Source organism: Canis lupus, chromosome 10 (genome assembly GCF_048164855.1).
Source record: "Canis lupus baileyi chromosome 10, mCanLup2.hap1, whole genome shotgun sequence".
NCBI classification, from domain to species: Eukaryota; Metazoa; Chordata; class Mammalia; order Carnivora; family Canidae; genus Canis; species Canis lupus.
Genome location: NC_132847.1, coordinates 66,035,317 through 66,050,213, shown reverse-complemented (window position 1 = coordinate 66,050,213; position 14,897 = coordinate 66,035,317). Strand labels below are relative to the sequence as shown.

At 39.8% G+C, this 14,897-nt stretch overlaps 1 protein-coding gene and 1 long non-coding RNA gene across 7 annotated transcripts in view; one reads left to right on the top strand and one right to left on the bottom strand.

Moving 5' to 3' along the window:
* LOC140641842 (uncharacterized) overlaps positions 1-14,897 on the bottom strand; it is a 67,486-nt gene that overhangs the window by 34,494 nt on the left and 18,095 nt on the right. For 2 of the 3 annotated variants that reach the window (XR_012038459.1, XR_012038458.1), the window contains exons 1-2: positions 13,421-13,564; positions 13,181-13,315 (exon numbers count right to left, since the gene is read on the bottom strand). This is a non-coding gene — a long non-coding RNA (uncharacterized lncRNA). Of the gene's footprint in view, positions 1-13,180; positions 13,316-13,420; positions 13,565-14,897 lie in introns of those variants that run through there. The other variant, XR_012038460.1, reaches the window with a different exon arrangement.
* TMEM245 (transmembrane protein 245) overlaps positions 1-14,897 on the top strand; it is a 102,514-nt gene that overhangs the window by 71,177 nt on the left and 16,440 nt on the right. For 2 of the 4 annotated variants that reach the window (XM_072842254.1, XM_072842253.1), the window contains 3 exons: positions 9,231-9,331; positions 10,795-10,969; positions 13,869-14,063. In XM_072842254.1, coding sequence (XP_072698355.1) covers positions 9,231-9,331; positions 10,795-10,969; positions 13,869-14,063 — 471 coding nt within the window. Of the gene's footprint in view, positions 1-7,343; positions 7,515-9,230; positions 9,332-10,794; positions 10,970-13,868; positions 14,064-14,897 lie in introns of those variants that run through there. The other 2 variants (XM_072842258.1, XM_072842255.1) reach the window with 2 other exon arrangements.

Genomic DNA, 14,897 nt, shown 5'->3' with positions numbered 1-14,897 from the left:
GGAGCAATAATCTGATAGTCTTCCTATTTGACCTTTAGAAAGAAAAGAGGGCAGAACCAGTGTAAAGAAGGGTTGGGGGTAGGCAAAGTTTGATTTTTGGACTCTTCTTTCTCCTTCCTTAGACACGTGCACTCTACTTGTCTGTGGTCTAGAGCCCAGTGTCCTCTGAGGGCATATAGCTTCTTGACCATGGCTTACCATTTTCCCCAAACCCCTCCTTGCTTCTGTCTCATTCCATTAAAAGCAGGTCATATGATCAAATCCTGGGTTGTCTGGCCAGCTTTCTCTCACTCCATTTAGAAAAGTAACCATGAAACAGCCCCCCCCCCCCCCTTTTTAAAGCTTCCTCACCATCTCTCCCCACAAGAACACCCTTTTTGGTCAGAAATGAGAGAGGGCTGAGAGTTGAAGGGAAGTGTTATTAGCTAACATGTAAAAGAGTTAAGTTTCATCTTAGAATTTATAAAGGGTGAGGAAGACAGCTGGTTAAGAATTATATCCTAACCAGGGGGACGCCTGGGTGGTTCAGCGGTTGAGTGTCTGCTTTTGGCTTCTGAGATCTGGGATCGAGATCGAGTCCCACATCGGGATCCTTGCAGGGAGGCTCCTTCTCCCTCTTCCTATGTCTCTGCCTCTCTCTGTGTGTATCTCATGAATAAATAAATAAAAATAAAATCTTTGAAAAAATCCTAACCAGGCATTTTTTTAAAGATTATTTATTTGAGAAAGAGAAAGTGTAAGCTGAAGGAGGAGCAGAGGAAGAGGGACAAGCAGACCCCATGCTGAGCGGGGAGCCTGATGTGGGGCTCAACTGCAGGACGGCTCAACTGCAGGACGCCAAGGTCATAACCTGAGCCAAAGTCAGAATCCAGACTCTAAACTGACTGAACCACCCAGGTGCCCCCTTAACCAGGCATCTGAAACCAGTTCAAGCCCCTGGGGTAGAGGAGTTAGATATATAGTTGACCCCTGAACAGTGTAGGGGTTAAGGGACTTGGACCCCTTGCACTGCTGAAAACCCACAGAAACTTAAATACTAATAGTTTACTATGGACCAGATGCCTCACCGATAACATCAACAATTAACAAATTAACACACACTTTGTGTGTTGTTCTTGTTAAATATCGTATTTTTACAATATAGTAATCCAGAGGAAGGAAAATGTTATTAAGGAAATCATTAGGAAGAGAAGATACAGACCATATCAAAAAATCAAAAAATATCTGCATATAAGTGGACCCACATAGTTCAAACGCATGTTGTTTAAGGATCAATATACAATTGTGTAAACAAGGCATGGACACACACCTTTAGTGCCGTACAGTATACGTCAACAATGGCATTTACTAGGGGAAAACTTAGACAAAAACTGATTATAAGTAAATGAACCTGGAAGTTTTATTCATAGAGAGGTATGCTTCAGTGAGGCCTGACTGGATTGGATGCACTGTGGCCTGCCTTCCAGTAGAGGGGAACCCTGCCATTTATGGGTCTGTGTATAGCTCGGGGCAGGGGACCATCTGTAGGGATGCCTGCCAGTGGAAGGTTTTGAATGAGGATGTGGCCTTGTTAGAGGGGGGAGCTTCCAACTTTGTGGCTGTTATCAGTCTCACCCTCGAGCTAAATGAGACCTGTGGTACCAGCTTGACTGAGCTACAAAAGAGGGGAGGAAGAGGAACATCCAGGGTCTTCTGAATTTCATTCTTTTAAATTGTTGAGTTCTGGGAAAGCCTGGAGATGTAATTGGAGAACATTGTCAATGACCTTTGAAAAATCACCGAAAAAATAGGTCCCAGAAGACTGGGCACAAGCCAATACCCTATTCAAGAGAGAGGATTGAAGTAGACAGTAGAGGAAAACTAAATGTCACATACATATTAGCCTGATGAGGTTGGTGCAGGTTTTCTGTGAATTTTTATAATAGATGCTTGGTAATAGGGTTGTGAACAGTTATAAAAGGAAGGGTAATTTCCAGTGAATGGCACCATGCATTCTCGTGGCACAAGTCATATATAACCACTCTTAGAAAATGCCGCAAGTCAGAGCTTTTGTGATTATTGCAAAAGATTTGATGAAATATATCAGAGTGTCTTTCTTTTATAGCAAGATAGGAAAATGCTCACTGAATTTGAGTATCCAAAAAGTGTTGATTAATGGGTTGATATCAGGGAGTGAACGAAATGAGAGAATGATGTTTCACTGGTATGATTTTAAGGAATAGATACTCTTTACATTGATTAGACGAGTGATTTCTGGTACCCGCATTCAAACTGTATCATGCACACCGTTAATTATGTGCCAGATAAGGTTGTGTTTGGTTCTGAGAATGAACAATTCCTAGCAGTCTCTGAATTTTAGGTTCCAGAGAACTGAGAGATGAGTGATTATGTACACCGTATTTTGGGTTTTTGCTCATGTAGCTTCATTGGTACTTTATAGTTTAAAATAATTAATCTACACCTTTGTGGTATGCTACTTCCACTCTCAGCTTTGCCATACCCCGTATCTCTTTAGCACACTGCAAAAATTGGTATACTTCCAAAAACTGGAAGGAGAGAAGAGAAAGTCACTATGTGCATTATTTTTAGCCTTACTAAAGTGCTAATTGGTAATAATGACATAATTCTGTAATAGCACCAACTTAATTGCATGCTTACTGTGCACCAGTCATGAAGCTTATCACTTTCGTTGGGTTATTAATCTTCATAATAATATTATGAAGTGAATACTTGTCTCTGTTATTTCTGTTTCACAATTAAGGCAAGTGAAGCTCAGAGAAGTTTACAGTCTTGAAGATCATGCCACTAATCAGTGACAGAACTGAGATTCCAGAGAGATTGGTCACAGAGCCAGAGCTCTTTCAGGTCTTGTGACGCCCGATTCTGTATTCTTGCTACCAAATCCAGGTCCTGTTGGCCTTCATTAACATTTCTATTTACCGCATTCTCGACTATTGCCTTCCTCACCACCACTCCTTTCCTTCCATTCATTACCTCGCTGAGGGGTCTTCTAACTTCGGCTCGGCTCGAGCCTCCAGTTCTGTCCTTTCTTTCATCCATCCTCTACCTGATGTTTGCTGAGCACCCGCTGTGCGCCAGCATGGAGTTACATGCTTTGCATATATTATTTCATTGAATCCCTCTTGGGTTGCCTCATTCATACAAAAAAAGAGACCTCTTTTACACTGTGAGTGTAGTTCAGTTTTTTGTTTTGTTTTAATGAAGGCAATAAAAAGGCTCAGAATGCGGGCCTGACTTCTTTCAAGTAAAAAGGCAATGGCGACCCTCTTAAAATTGTTGGATCTGTACTAGATCATTCTGGTGTACAAATGCCCACTCTAGGCACCCAACTCACTAAAAGCCAAGAAAGACATCCAGTGCTGGGGTAGGTCATAGAGCGCTCAATAGAGTCATACCAGCAAGCCACGGATGCACACACACTTGGCAAGCTGTGTGGCTTGTTGCATCTCTCCTTGCTTCTTGCCCCCATCCCCATGTTCTACCTCTGTTTGTAAAATTTCTTTTCTTTTCTTTTCTTTTCTTTTCTTTTCTTTTCTTTTCTTTTCTTTTCTTTTCTTTTCTTTTCTTTTCTTTCTTTTCTTTTCTTTTCTTTTCTTTTCTTTTCTTTTCTTTTCTTTCTTTCTCTTCTCTTCTTTCTTTCTTTCTTTCTTTCTTTCTTTCTTTCTTTCTTTCTTTCTTTCTTTCTTTCTTTCTTTCTTTCTTTCAAAAAATATTTTATTTATTTATTCATGAGAGACACAGAGAGAGAGGCAGAGACACAGGCAGAGGGAGAAGCAGGCCCCACGCAAAGAGCACGACACGAGACTTGATCCCGGGTCTCCAGGATCCGGCCCTGGGCCGAAGGTAGCGCTAAACCACTGAGCCACCCACGCTGCCCTGTATTCTCTTTTTTATTGGAGTTTGATTTGCCAACATATAGCATAACACTCAGTGCTCATCCCATCAGGTGCCCCCCTCAGTGCCCATCACCCAGTTGTTTTAAAAATTTTTTAAAGATTTTATTAGAGTGTGCCTGTGTGCACAAGTGGGGGAGGGGTAGAGGGAGAAGCAGGCTCCCTGCTGAGCAGGGAACCCAACACAGGACTCAATCCCAGGACCCCGGAGTCATGACCTGAGCCGAAGGCAGTTGCTTCACTGGCCAAGTCACCCAGGTACCCCCTACCTCTACTTTCCAGAACATTTCACTCTAATAGGGTGAACAGGACCCCAGTTTGTCTCAGGATGCGTATACTGAGCCCCAGCCCCCTTTGGAAGTGGTCAACTAGGATAGCCACTATCGAATAATGGCCTTGGCCAGAACCAGATGTAGGTGTCATGTAGCTGCCCAGGTTTCTGTTAGTGGTGTCTTGGCTTTGGGGACCATTAAGTATGTGTTTGGCCTGCAGGTAAACATCTTAGTACTATATAATAGGAATCTGGATACCAAAAATATATTGTCATCTAACATCTTGATCTTTAGTGAGTTGGGTGCCTTGATTAGGAATTATTATATCAGAGCTATCTAGTACACAGATCCAACAATTTCCAGAAGAGTTTTCTTGCCTTTTAGCTGTAAATAGCTCAGCACCATCTCCCCCAGCCCCTGCCCTCATTTTGAGCTATCACGTTTTTTTCTTTTTTTTTTTTTTTTTAAATTTTTTTTATTTATTTACTTATGATAGTCACAGAGAGAGAGAGAGAGGCAGAGACACAGGCAGAGGGAGAAGCAGGCTCCATGCATCGGGAGCCTGATATGGGATTCGATCCCGGGTCTCCAGGATCACGCCCTGGGCCAAAGGCAGGCGCCAAACCGCTGCGCCACCCAGGGATCCCGTTTTTTTTCTTTTTTAAAGAAAAGTGCACCTGTACTTTTAGTTTAACAGATTTATCTGATTTTTTAAAAATGATTTTATTATTCCCAAGAGACACAGAGAGGCAGAGACATAGGCAGAGGGAGATGCAGGCTCCCTGTAGGGAGCCTGATGTGGCACTCAATCCCAGGACCCCAGGATCACAACCTGAGCCAAAGGCAGACGCTCAAGCACTGAGCCACCCAGGCATCCTGATTTATCTGATTTTTGACCAGGAGTCATTTTTCTGCATGAATGAGAGGACCCAACACAGAGCCAATGGAACAATATAGGCAAAGCATGTAACTCAGCACTTGGGACATGGTGAGTTATATTAGTTTCTGATTGCAGCTATAACATTACCTTAAGCTTAGTGGCTTAAAACACAGATTTTTTTTTTCTACCATTCTGGAGGTCAGAAGTCCTAAAATTAGGGTGCCAGCAGAGCTGTGTTCATTCTGGAAGCTTTAGGAGAGAATCTGTTTCCTTGCCCTTTCCAGCTTCTGGAGGCTGCCCGCATTCCTTGGCTCATGGTCCTTCTTCCCTGTTCAAAGCCAGCAGTGTGGCATTTTCAAATGTCTCTTTCTCTCTGACCTTTGCTTTTGTCCTCATGTCTCCTCTAACACTGACTCTCCTGCTTCCTTCTTTTTACAACTTGTTTTTATTGAGATAAAAATCCACATACGTGAAATTCACCATTTTAGAATATACAATTCAATGGTTTTAATGTATTCACAGTTTTTGCCTTCCATCACCACTGTCTTATATGAAATCCACCTTCCTCTTATAAGGACTTCTGTGATTACATTGGGCCTACCCAGTAATCCAGGATAATCTCCCGAATCTCACAATGCTTGTCTTAATCACATCTGCAGAGTCCCATTTACCACATAAGGTAACATATTCCCAGGGACTGGCCATTAGGATGTAGACATTTTTGTGGATTTAGACATACCTACCACATGGGTACTTAGCAAACGTTAGTGTCTCTTGACCTTACCTTCTCAATTCAGATACACTAAGCTCTTGTACTACAACTTTCCAGAGTTGTCATCATCAGAATCTTCTGAGCATCAATAAAGTATACTGTTCTCAAGAAATAGAACCACAATAGCTTCTGTAGCAGCTACTGTTTATTGGGGACCTAGTGTGCACTGGGTCAGTAAGGAGGGGATTTGGATGCATTGCCATTTAGCTTTTCATGAGTTGAATTGCTCTTTCTGCTGGTATTCACCCTCATAATACCATAAGTATGAAATTTAACCTCGCGGCTCTAAGAGATGTGGTGTAATATAGCAGGCAATGACTTCTGGCTAATTGTCCGTGGACCATATGTTTTATTTGAATTGAAAGATCAAAGGAATTGCTAGTGTTTCTTATAAAATTAAAACATACCATATGACTGAGCATCTCCATTCCTAGGTACGTACTGAAAAGCAGAAAGCCCATGTCCATGCAAAGGCTTGTGCTTGAATGTTCACAGCAACATTATTCACAATAGTCCCAAACCGGAAATAGCCCAAATGGCCATAAGTTGGTGATTAGATAAACAAATTGTGGCCTATACAAATAATGGACTACTACTCAGCAATTACAGAGGAACAAACTGATAATGATAATGTGGGCAAATCTCAAAATATTGTACTAGGTTGAAGAAGCCAAACACAAAAGCTGTATAATGAAAGTGTGAATGTCCTTGACACTACAGAACTGTATACTTGAGAATGGTTAAACGGCAAATTTCTTGGTATGTATATTTTACCACAGTTTTTTTCTTATTTTTTTTTATTTTATTTATTCATGAGATACACAGAGGGGGTGGGGGTGTGCAGGCAGAGACACAGGCAGAGGGAGAAGCAGGCTCCATGCAGGAAGCCTGATGTGGGACTTGATTCCGGGTCTCCGGGATCATGCTCTGGGCTGAAGGGGGCACTAAACCGCTGAGCCACCTGGGCTGCCCTTTACCACAGTTTTTTAAAAAGCTACATAATGTATGATTCTGTTCAGATGAAATTCTAGAAGAGACAAAACCATGGTGACAGAAAGCATATCTAGTTGGTGTCATAGTTCAGAGAGGGATAGACTATCCAAGGACGTGAGGGAGTGTTTTAGGGTAAGTGTTCTATATCTTGACAGTAATGGTGGTTCTGTGCTGTATACATTTGCCAAGACTTAACTGAATTAATACACTTAAGGGTGAGTGTTATTGTTTCTAAGTTATAGTTCAGTAAAGCCAATAAAAAGAAAAAAATGGCTAGGAATTTGATGGAGTTAAAAAAAATTCTGTCTCCTAGTAAATTGTTAAGAGATTTGTCTTTGCTGTTTTATAAAGCTCATGTACCAGATCATAAATAGCAAGAGGGTAATCCATTGCCCTTTCATCCCTCACTGTGTTACATGAACATGTTGAGTAACTGTAAACAGTATCTAATACATTTAGGGTTCACAAAATTATTTGAAAGTTGCCTTAATGAGAATGTTATCAACACTCAGTATTCCCAGAGGTAAAAGAAGGAAGACTATGTGCTGTTTCCTACAAGTGGTCCTTTTTGGATTGAGTTTTGCCTACGTGCCACGCAGAGGGGTGATTCAGTTGAAGTATTTCATGACACCTTTGATGTCAACTTCATTTTGGTGTAAACATTTTTGGATACCATGAAGTTGGTAAGCCATTTTGATTAACATAAGATTGGTGCAAACATCTATATGTTTTATCATTGACCTCCTCAGTTCTGGTCCAATCTGTACCAATTTTTTTTTTTTAAAGACCTTATTGTTATTAATCTCCCTGGGGTATTTGACCTTAATATCATCCCCTCTTCTCAAAAGCTTCTTTCTCCTTTGGCCTCTGGGAATACTATACCCTAGTGATTGTCTCCCAACTGCTGGTGTGATCTCATTATCACTTTGGCCTTTGTCCCTCTGTCCTTAGGTCCCCTATGGGAACACAGCCCATCGCCCCATTTTCTCTAGGCTTGCCCCTGGGGGTATCTTATCCTTTCCTGTGATTAGTTGCTTCTGGCCCATTCAAATCTCTTGCCCCAAGTTTTCCATCAACTTTGTCTTTTACTTCCAGTGACCTCCAGGCTATTTTCACCATCCTTTCACCATAATTTCTCCCCTTATTATTTCACCCCGTATTATTTCTAAACTAAATATATTCCCTTTTCTTCCATGTCTCCTCTCGTTTAGGGCTTTTCCATGCTCTTGAGACACTGCCAGTCTTTCTCCCTCAGGTTTAAAACCTGAAGCTTGGCTACTTTCTCTTTTTCCCCCATCTCCTTTATTCAGTTACTGTTCAGATATTTTGTTTCCTCTGGGCTCTCTCCCTTCCTTTCCATCTTTTTGATACCATTTTAATCTGTATCTTTATTGTCAGAGATCACATGGTAGGTTCACATTCTTGAGTGAAAGCTGCTGGTCAGGATGACAAAGGAGGTTTGACAGTCTGGGGAGCCACTGTGTCACCCAGTTCATGTGTCTGAACCCTAGTAAATGAATCTCTAGGTTTTGGAGCTTGGCTTTCCTCTTACCATGTATCTCTTGGGATGCTTTGGAAAAGCTCGGTGTACAGTGTCCCCTTTGCTGCCATAGCCTCTGATATTTTAATGACAGGTTTTCCTTCTCTCATGAGTATATGACCATACTTCCCCTGTGCCCCACAGAACTCTGTTTTTTATCATTTTACGATGCCTTTGGAATAACTTGAGGTTTGCTGCTTTTGAGCTCTGCGCAGTTCCTAATTTCTCCTCCTTACATAATACTGCCTTAATCTTCCAACTGAAAACCAAAGCTGAAGCACCTGACATTGCAGATTTTCATGTACTTCATTCCTATTAATCACCAACTGTGTGGGTCTGTTTTTACCCCTTTTGTATTTTCCTCTGATTTTACTTGGGAAATAATAAGACTTTTTTTTTTTTTTTTCATAAATTCTCTCCCAATGACCTGCATTTTTTTTGATAACATTGATATAAGGTGCTTTGTAGGCTAGGTTGCAGAGCTGAAGGAATGTTGGAAAATTTGTTAATAAGAGAAGATCCACGAAATGCAAATTATATTATCCTGCACTTGTTCTTCCCAAAGGGGAGGCATGGTGACAGCCTGTATTTCTTAGAATTTAACTATGTCCTCAGAAATAATATAGTCATACTTAAATTTTTTCCCACTTATTTTGGCAGCAAAATATGTGCTTCGGAAGTGAAAAGTTGATGAATTATTTCAGTGAATAGGCTATTTTAAGGTGTTTTATTTCAGTTATTTTTTTCATCAGAGAAATTTAGTAAACATGTAGCCAGAGCCCTGGAAATAACTGATTTTTCTGAATCACAACGTGATGCTGTGTTTATTTACTTTCCCTTTTATCTTTGGGCATTCTAGAGGGGTGTTTGATGCTTCCCTCAAAATGGCTGGCTTCTACGGACTGTACACTTGGCTGACTCATACTATATTTGGCATCAATATTGTCTTCATACCATCAGGTAACAGTAGTATCATAACTTCCACTGTCCTCTGTTTAAGGAAAATTAAGCCATTTTACGTACATTGGGACATGCCATCCTCCTCAAGCTTAAAATACTAAATTTCGAGATCTATTCCAGATTAGGAGCAGAAGTATGATTTGTAGTGTGTATTTATGCTGTATTCCCATGAGCTAGAATGATACCCAGCACTTAGAAAGCAGTGCATAGGGATGTGTTAAATCAGCGAATGTCCTAGCATTTAGCACGACACCTAGTACATACTTGGCACTCAGTAAGGGTTTGAATTGAACTAATTGGCAGGGAGCAATGAGTTGGTCAAATAGCTCTGTCCCCTGAAGGACACCGTCCAAGGAGCAAGACGAATGTCTCTGAGAGCACACAAGCTATCGCCCTGCCTCTTCAGATCTATTCTAATAATAGGCTCATTCTGTAAGCACCAGGGTGGTTCAAAACCATTTTTCCCTTTACATTATCTTTGCTCCTCTCCTTCTACTTTTCCTTCCACTGTTTCCATGTCTCCTTGTCTTCCTGAATATATCTGCCTTCCACATTTTTCTGCTACCGCCATTTTTTCCCTTTCTTCTTTACATTCCCAGGTTCATTCATGTTCTTTCCTTCTTCTGTGTCCACTAAGCCACCCTCTGACGTGTAGGCTGCCTGCAAGCACACGGTGGTTGTTGTCTTATAACAACCTTGTGAGGCAGGCAGGGTAGATGGAATTCCTGGTATAGAGGTGAGAAATCAGAAGTTTTCCAAGGTCACATCTCTGGGTAGTGGTAGGACCAGAACTAGAATCCACATCTGCTTGACTCTTGGTCTGGAGGGGAGCCAGATGAGAGAGAGAGTGGACATCCTGCTCTGTAAGGGGATGAGCTTGAAGTCAGGTCCTTCAGCTGGCTGGACTCTTTTGGTTTTGTTTTTGTTTAAATTACATTTCTGGGGGAGGAGGGCGGGGGGTGGGAGTGATTGGGTGATGGGCACTGGGGGTTATTCTGTATGTTGGTAAATTGAACACCAATTAAAAAAATAATAAAAAAATACATTTCTGTTTTATTAGAAAGGAACAAGATGAAGAGTTTACATTCATCTCTGAGGTTTATAAACTAATTTCTAATTTGGCTTTGGACTCAGTACAAATTTTGACCAATGCTTCACAGTTACATGATAGGACTGTATATTAACCATTGATTCAAAATAACTGCGGGACACTAGAATTTTGTTGCTTAAGGAGAGATTCATGGACTAGGCATGCGCTTTAGATTTTTAGCATCAACTTTTGAGATACATACCAGACCTTCATTTAACTAGCACATTCAGTTAAATGGCATTATCATGCACCTGAAATTTGAGTTTGTGTTTGTTTAATTTGTTTTGGTGTCATTGAGGAGCTAGTTGCTTAGGTTCTGCTGTTTTATTATTGTTTTAATGGAGATGTTAAGTTGCTTTTCTTTTCATCTTAGCTTTAGCAGCAATCCTGGGAGCAGTGCCCTTCCTAGGGACATACTGGGCAGCAGTACCTGCAGTTCTAGACCTGTGGCTTACACAAGGCTTAGGGTGCAAAGCCATCCTACTGTTGGTTTTTCATCTCCTGCCAACGTATTTTGTAGATACTGCCATCTATTCGGATATATCAGGGTAAGTCCACAGAACTTCTCAAGTTGCTAGTGGATCATATCCAGGGATTTATGTGGCCTTTTTTAAAAGAAGGGTTGTTTTGTTTTGTTTTGTTTTCCCTTTTGCAGATGGGAAAAGGGCAGAGGGTAGGACTTTTCAGTGAAGTAGTCTTTTGTGATCCCATTGATACAATCAAATTTTAATGTAATATAATTAATACCGTTTGCAAGGCATGCTATTTTGTTACATAAGTATTTATAATAAATGAGACCCTGCGTTAACACAAATTTTTGAATAATCTTAGTGATATTTAAGCTAGGAAAGAAATATTACTAGATGTACATAAAACATTACATTTTAAGTACAGTAATGAGTTAGTGGTTATTTTTAGAACTTATATGCCTTTGGAGAAAAACATTGAGTTGTAGGTCACATTTTCCATGTGAAACCAAATCTCATCAAGTTAATGTCTGATAAACAGAGCTCTATTTACTTAAGATATTATAGTATGGACCTAGAATGAGTACAGGTTAAATTTAGGACAGAATCTAGGCCTTGACCATATAACATAATAAATACATATCTGTTTTTATAGATTTTGAAATCTCTTAGAAATTGTATTAAATAAATTATGCCAGTTCTTATTTATTCATGTATCTAGATTCACATTGATTATTAGAATCTAGGATGTAACCAAATGCTGAAATTTCATCAGTTACTCAAATTCAGAATGTGCCTACTGAAACTATCATAATAGTTAATATATTAAATATTTTTAAGTAAAATTCATCATCACAGTAAGTGTAGACAAGGGCTAAGTTCATAGAGTACCCATTAGTTAATTTGAAAATACATACAAATTGTATGCCATCCTGTTTTCTCTCTAGTATCCTGAAATAGAAAACAAATGAAAAAAAAAAAAAAAAGAAAGAAAAGAAAGAAAACAAATGATACGTAACTACTCTAAAGCCCAGAGTTCCAGAGCAGAAAGAAACAGCAACTCCATAAGCGAGCCTTAGGGAAACTTTTGTTTAAAACTTGAGAGAGGGATCCCTGGGTGGTGCAGCGGTTTGGCGCCTGCCTTTGGCCCAGGGCGTGATCCTGGAGACCTGGGATCGAATCCCACGTCGGGCTCCCGGTGCATGGAGCCTGCTTCTCCCTCAGCCTGTGTCTCTGCCTCTCTCTCTCTCTCTGTGTGTGACTATCATAAATAAATAAAAATTTTAAAAAAATCTTTAAAAAAATATATATATAAAACTTGAGAGAGAAATTTACAGACAAAAGGACATTAAAACGTGGTTAACTAGTGCTTAACAGTTGAAATTTAGGGACGCCTGGGTGGCTCAGCGGTTAAGCATCTGCCTTTGGCTCAGGTCGTGATCCTGGAATCCTGCGTTGGGCTCCCTGCTTGGATCCTGCTTCTCCCTCTGCCTCTCTCTCTCTCTCTCTCTGTGGGCCTCTCATGAATAAATAAATAAATAAAATATTTTTTTTTTTTAAGAAAAACAGTTGAAATTTAAATAGTAAGAGTAGTCTTTTAAGCTTATTAAATGTTTTCATTTCTCTTTACTGTAAATTTTTTATTAAAGTTTCTAGCTAGATTTTAAGATTTATATGTGACTTTATCTTAATAATAAAATAATACCTTATTTAACCAGCATTGTTAGGAAATGAAAGATTTTGTGTAAATTGTTTTATTTTTTAATAAATGAAGCCTTTGTTTAAAAGCTTTTTTTTTTTAAGCCTTAAGCATTTTTGATAGAAATTTTTTTTTTTAATTTTTTTATTTATTTATGATAGTCACACAGAGAGAGAGAGAGGCAGAGACACAGGCAGAGGGAGAAGCAGGCTCCATGCACCGGGAGCCCAATGTGGGATTTGATCCCGGGTCTCCAGGATTGCGCCCTGGGCCAAAGGCAGGCGCCAAACCGCTGCACCACCCAGGGATCCCTTTTGATAGAAATTTTTAAAAAATGTATTATTTAGGGGAAAAGCTTGCTTACAAAGCATGTGGAATGCTTTGTGGAATACTGCCCTAAATTTTTTTTTTGGAATGAGAAAGATAGATTATGAACATAATGTATTGATTTCCTGAAGACTAGCTAACCTTGATTGTTACTTATTGAACCATTTATTGAATTATAACATAATACAGAATATTATTCCAGAGGTGTTTGCCCTTTAGTAAATTGTTCCAATCACCTCTGTCTGAAAACTGGAAGTAGAACATACCTTCTCTCCAAGTCCCTCTTGTGTCAATGGTCATTTGTTCTTGCTGTCAGTGTGCCATGCTGGTTGTCATCTATCTTACTGTTTTCCAGTTATGTAAGTGATCCTGTGGTAAGCTGGAGGGCGGTGATGACTCTCCTGTAAGATAGAAATCTTGGGCTTTGTGACAGGTAGTTTCCTCATGAGGCCTTTTGTCATTACCTGTATTTAAAAACTATTTTAGGATATTGCCCCAAGTCTAACCTGTGAAAAGCATGAGTGCTATTGTATTGCCTTATAAAAAGTGTAATTCTTTGAATTGCATGCTAAATTGTGTCTGCTTAACTGTCAGTTGATGGAAGTCCGTGTAACACATGACTTATGTAACCGGTCCTCGGCCAACACTAATCTAGGTCAGGCAGCCATGTAATGGGTATAGGATATTTATATACATTGTGACTTCACACCCTCTGTTGCTGAAACTTACAGAAAGGCAGATGTCCTATGTGTTACATAGGTAAGAAAATGCTTGCATTCAATATTACAACCACTGTTCAGTTATCTGCACTGATGTAATCTAGAGAAACTTGGTCATGCAATCAAAGGCCTGGTGTGTTAGGAGTGAAGATTGTTTTGGAGGTGTGTTTCAGATTTACTCTGAGGTTTGTGTTTGTTCAAAGCCCTGAGCTAATCTGTATGCTCTTTGTTGCAGAGGCGGGCATCCTTACTTGACAGGTTTGGCAGTGGCTGGTGGGGCCTACTACTTGGGCCTGGAAGGAGCAATCATTGGACCCATACTTCTCTGCATACTTGTGGTCGCTTCCAACATCTATAGTGCCATGCTAATGAGTCCTACAAATTCAGTGCCCACGCCAAACCAGACCCCATGGCCTGCTCAGACTCAGCGGTAAGTTAGAGCAGAAGGATCATGAACTGGGTATGAAGCTGAATTATTCCATGTCTGTAGTCTTTTTTACCTGAGTAGCCTGTCAGGATACAGGTATTTCAGTGCACATGGTCTGCTAAAGATTATAGAAAACTCTAAGTAATAGAAACCATCTGTTTGTAGATGTTTGAGTTTCAGATACCAGGAAAATTTTAAAACTAAATTGAGACAGAATTGTGCATATCATAGAAGACCAAAAATAAATAAACCATATAAAAAACCTCTTGGGGACATGGTGTACCAGATTAAAGGGGAGTCAGGACAGTCAGATGCAGTGTAGGAGTCAGCGGGAGGTCCTGAATTAGTGGTGAGGAGAATCGATAAAGAACATTTATGGAACAGTTGGAGAAATCTGAATATGGGATATATATTAAATAGTTCTTTTTTATGTGTTAAATTTCCTAGTGTTAAAAATTTAAAAAGTGTTAAATTTCCTAGGCATGATACTGATACCTTTGTTGTGTAGCAGAATATCCTTTAGGGATAAGATGTCAAGATGTCTGCAACTTATTTTCAAATAGTTCAGCCAAAACTAATAGAGGGGAAAAGTGACTATAGCAACATACTAACAATTGTGAATCTAGATGAGTGACATTTGGTTGTTAAATGTACTTAGTCTTTCAGTTTTTCTGTAGGTTTCCACTTTTCCAAAATAAAAAGTTGGGGAAAAAATTTTGGTATAGAGTTAGAACTTGTTATTTTGCAAGTACAGACAGACAATCCATAATTGCTGTCATCTGCTGTCACCAACAGTTCATAAAATAAGTTTATGTAATATAAATTATAACTAAAAAA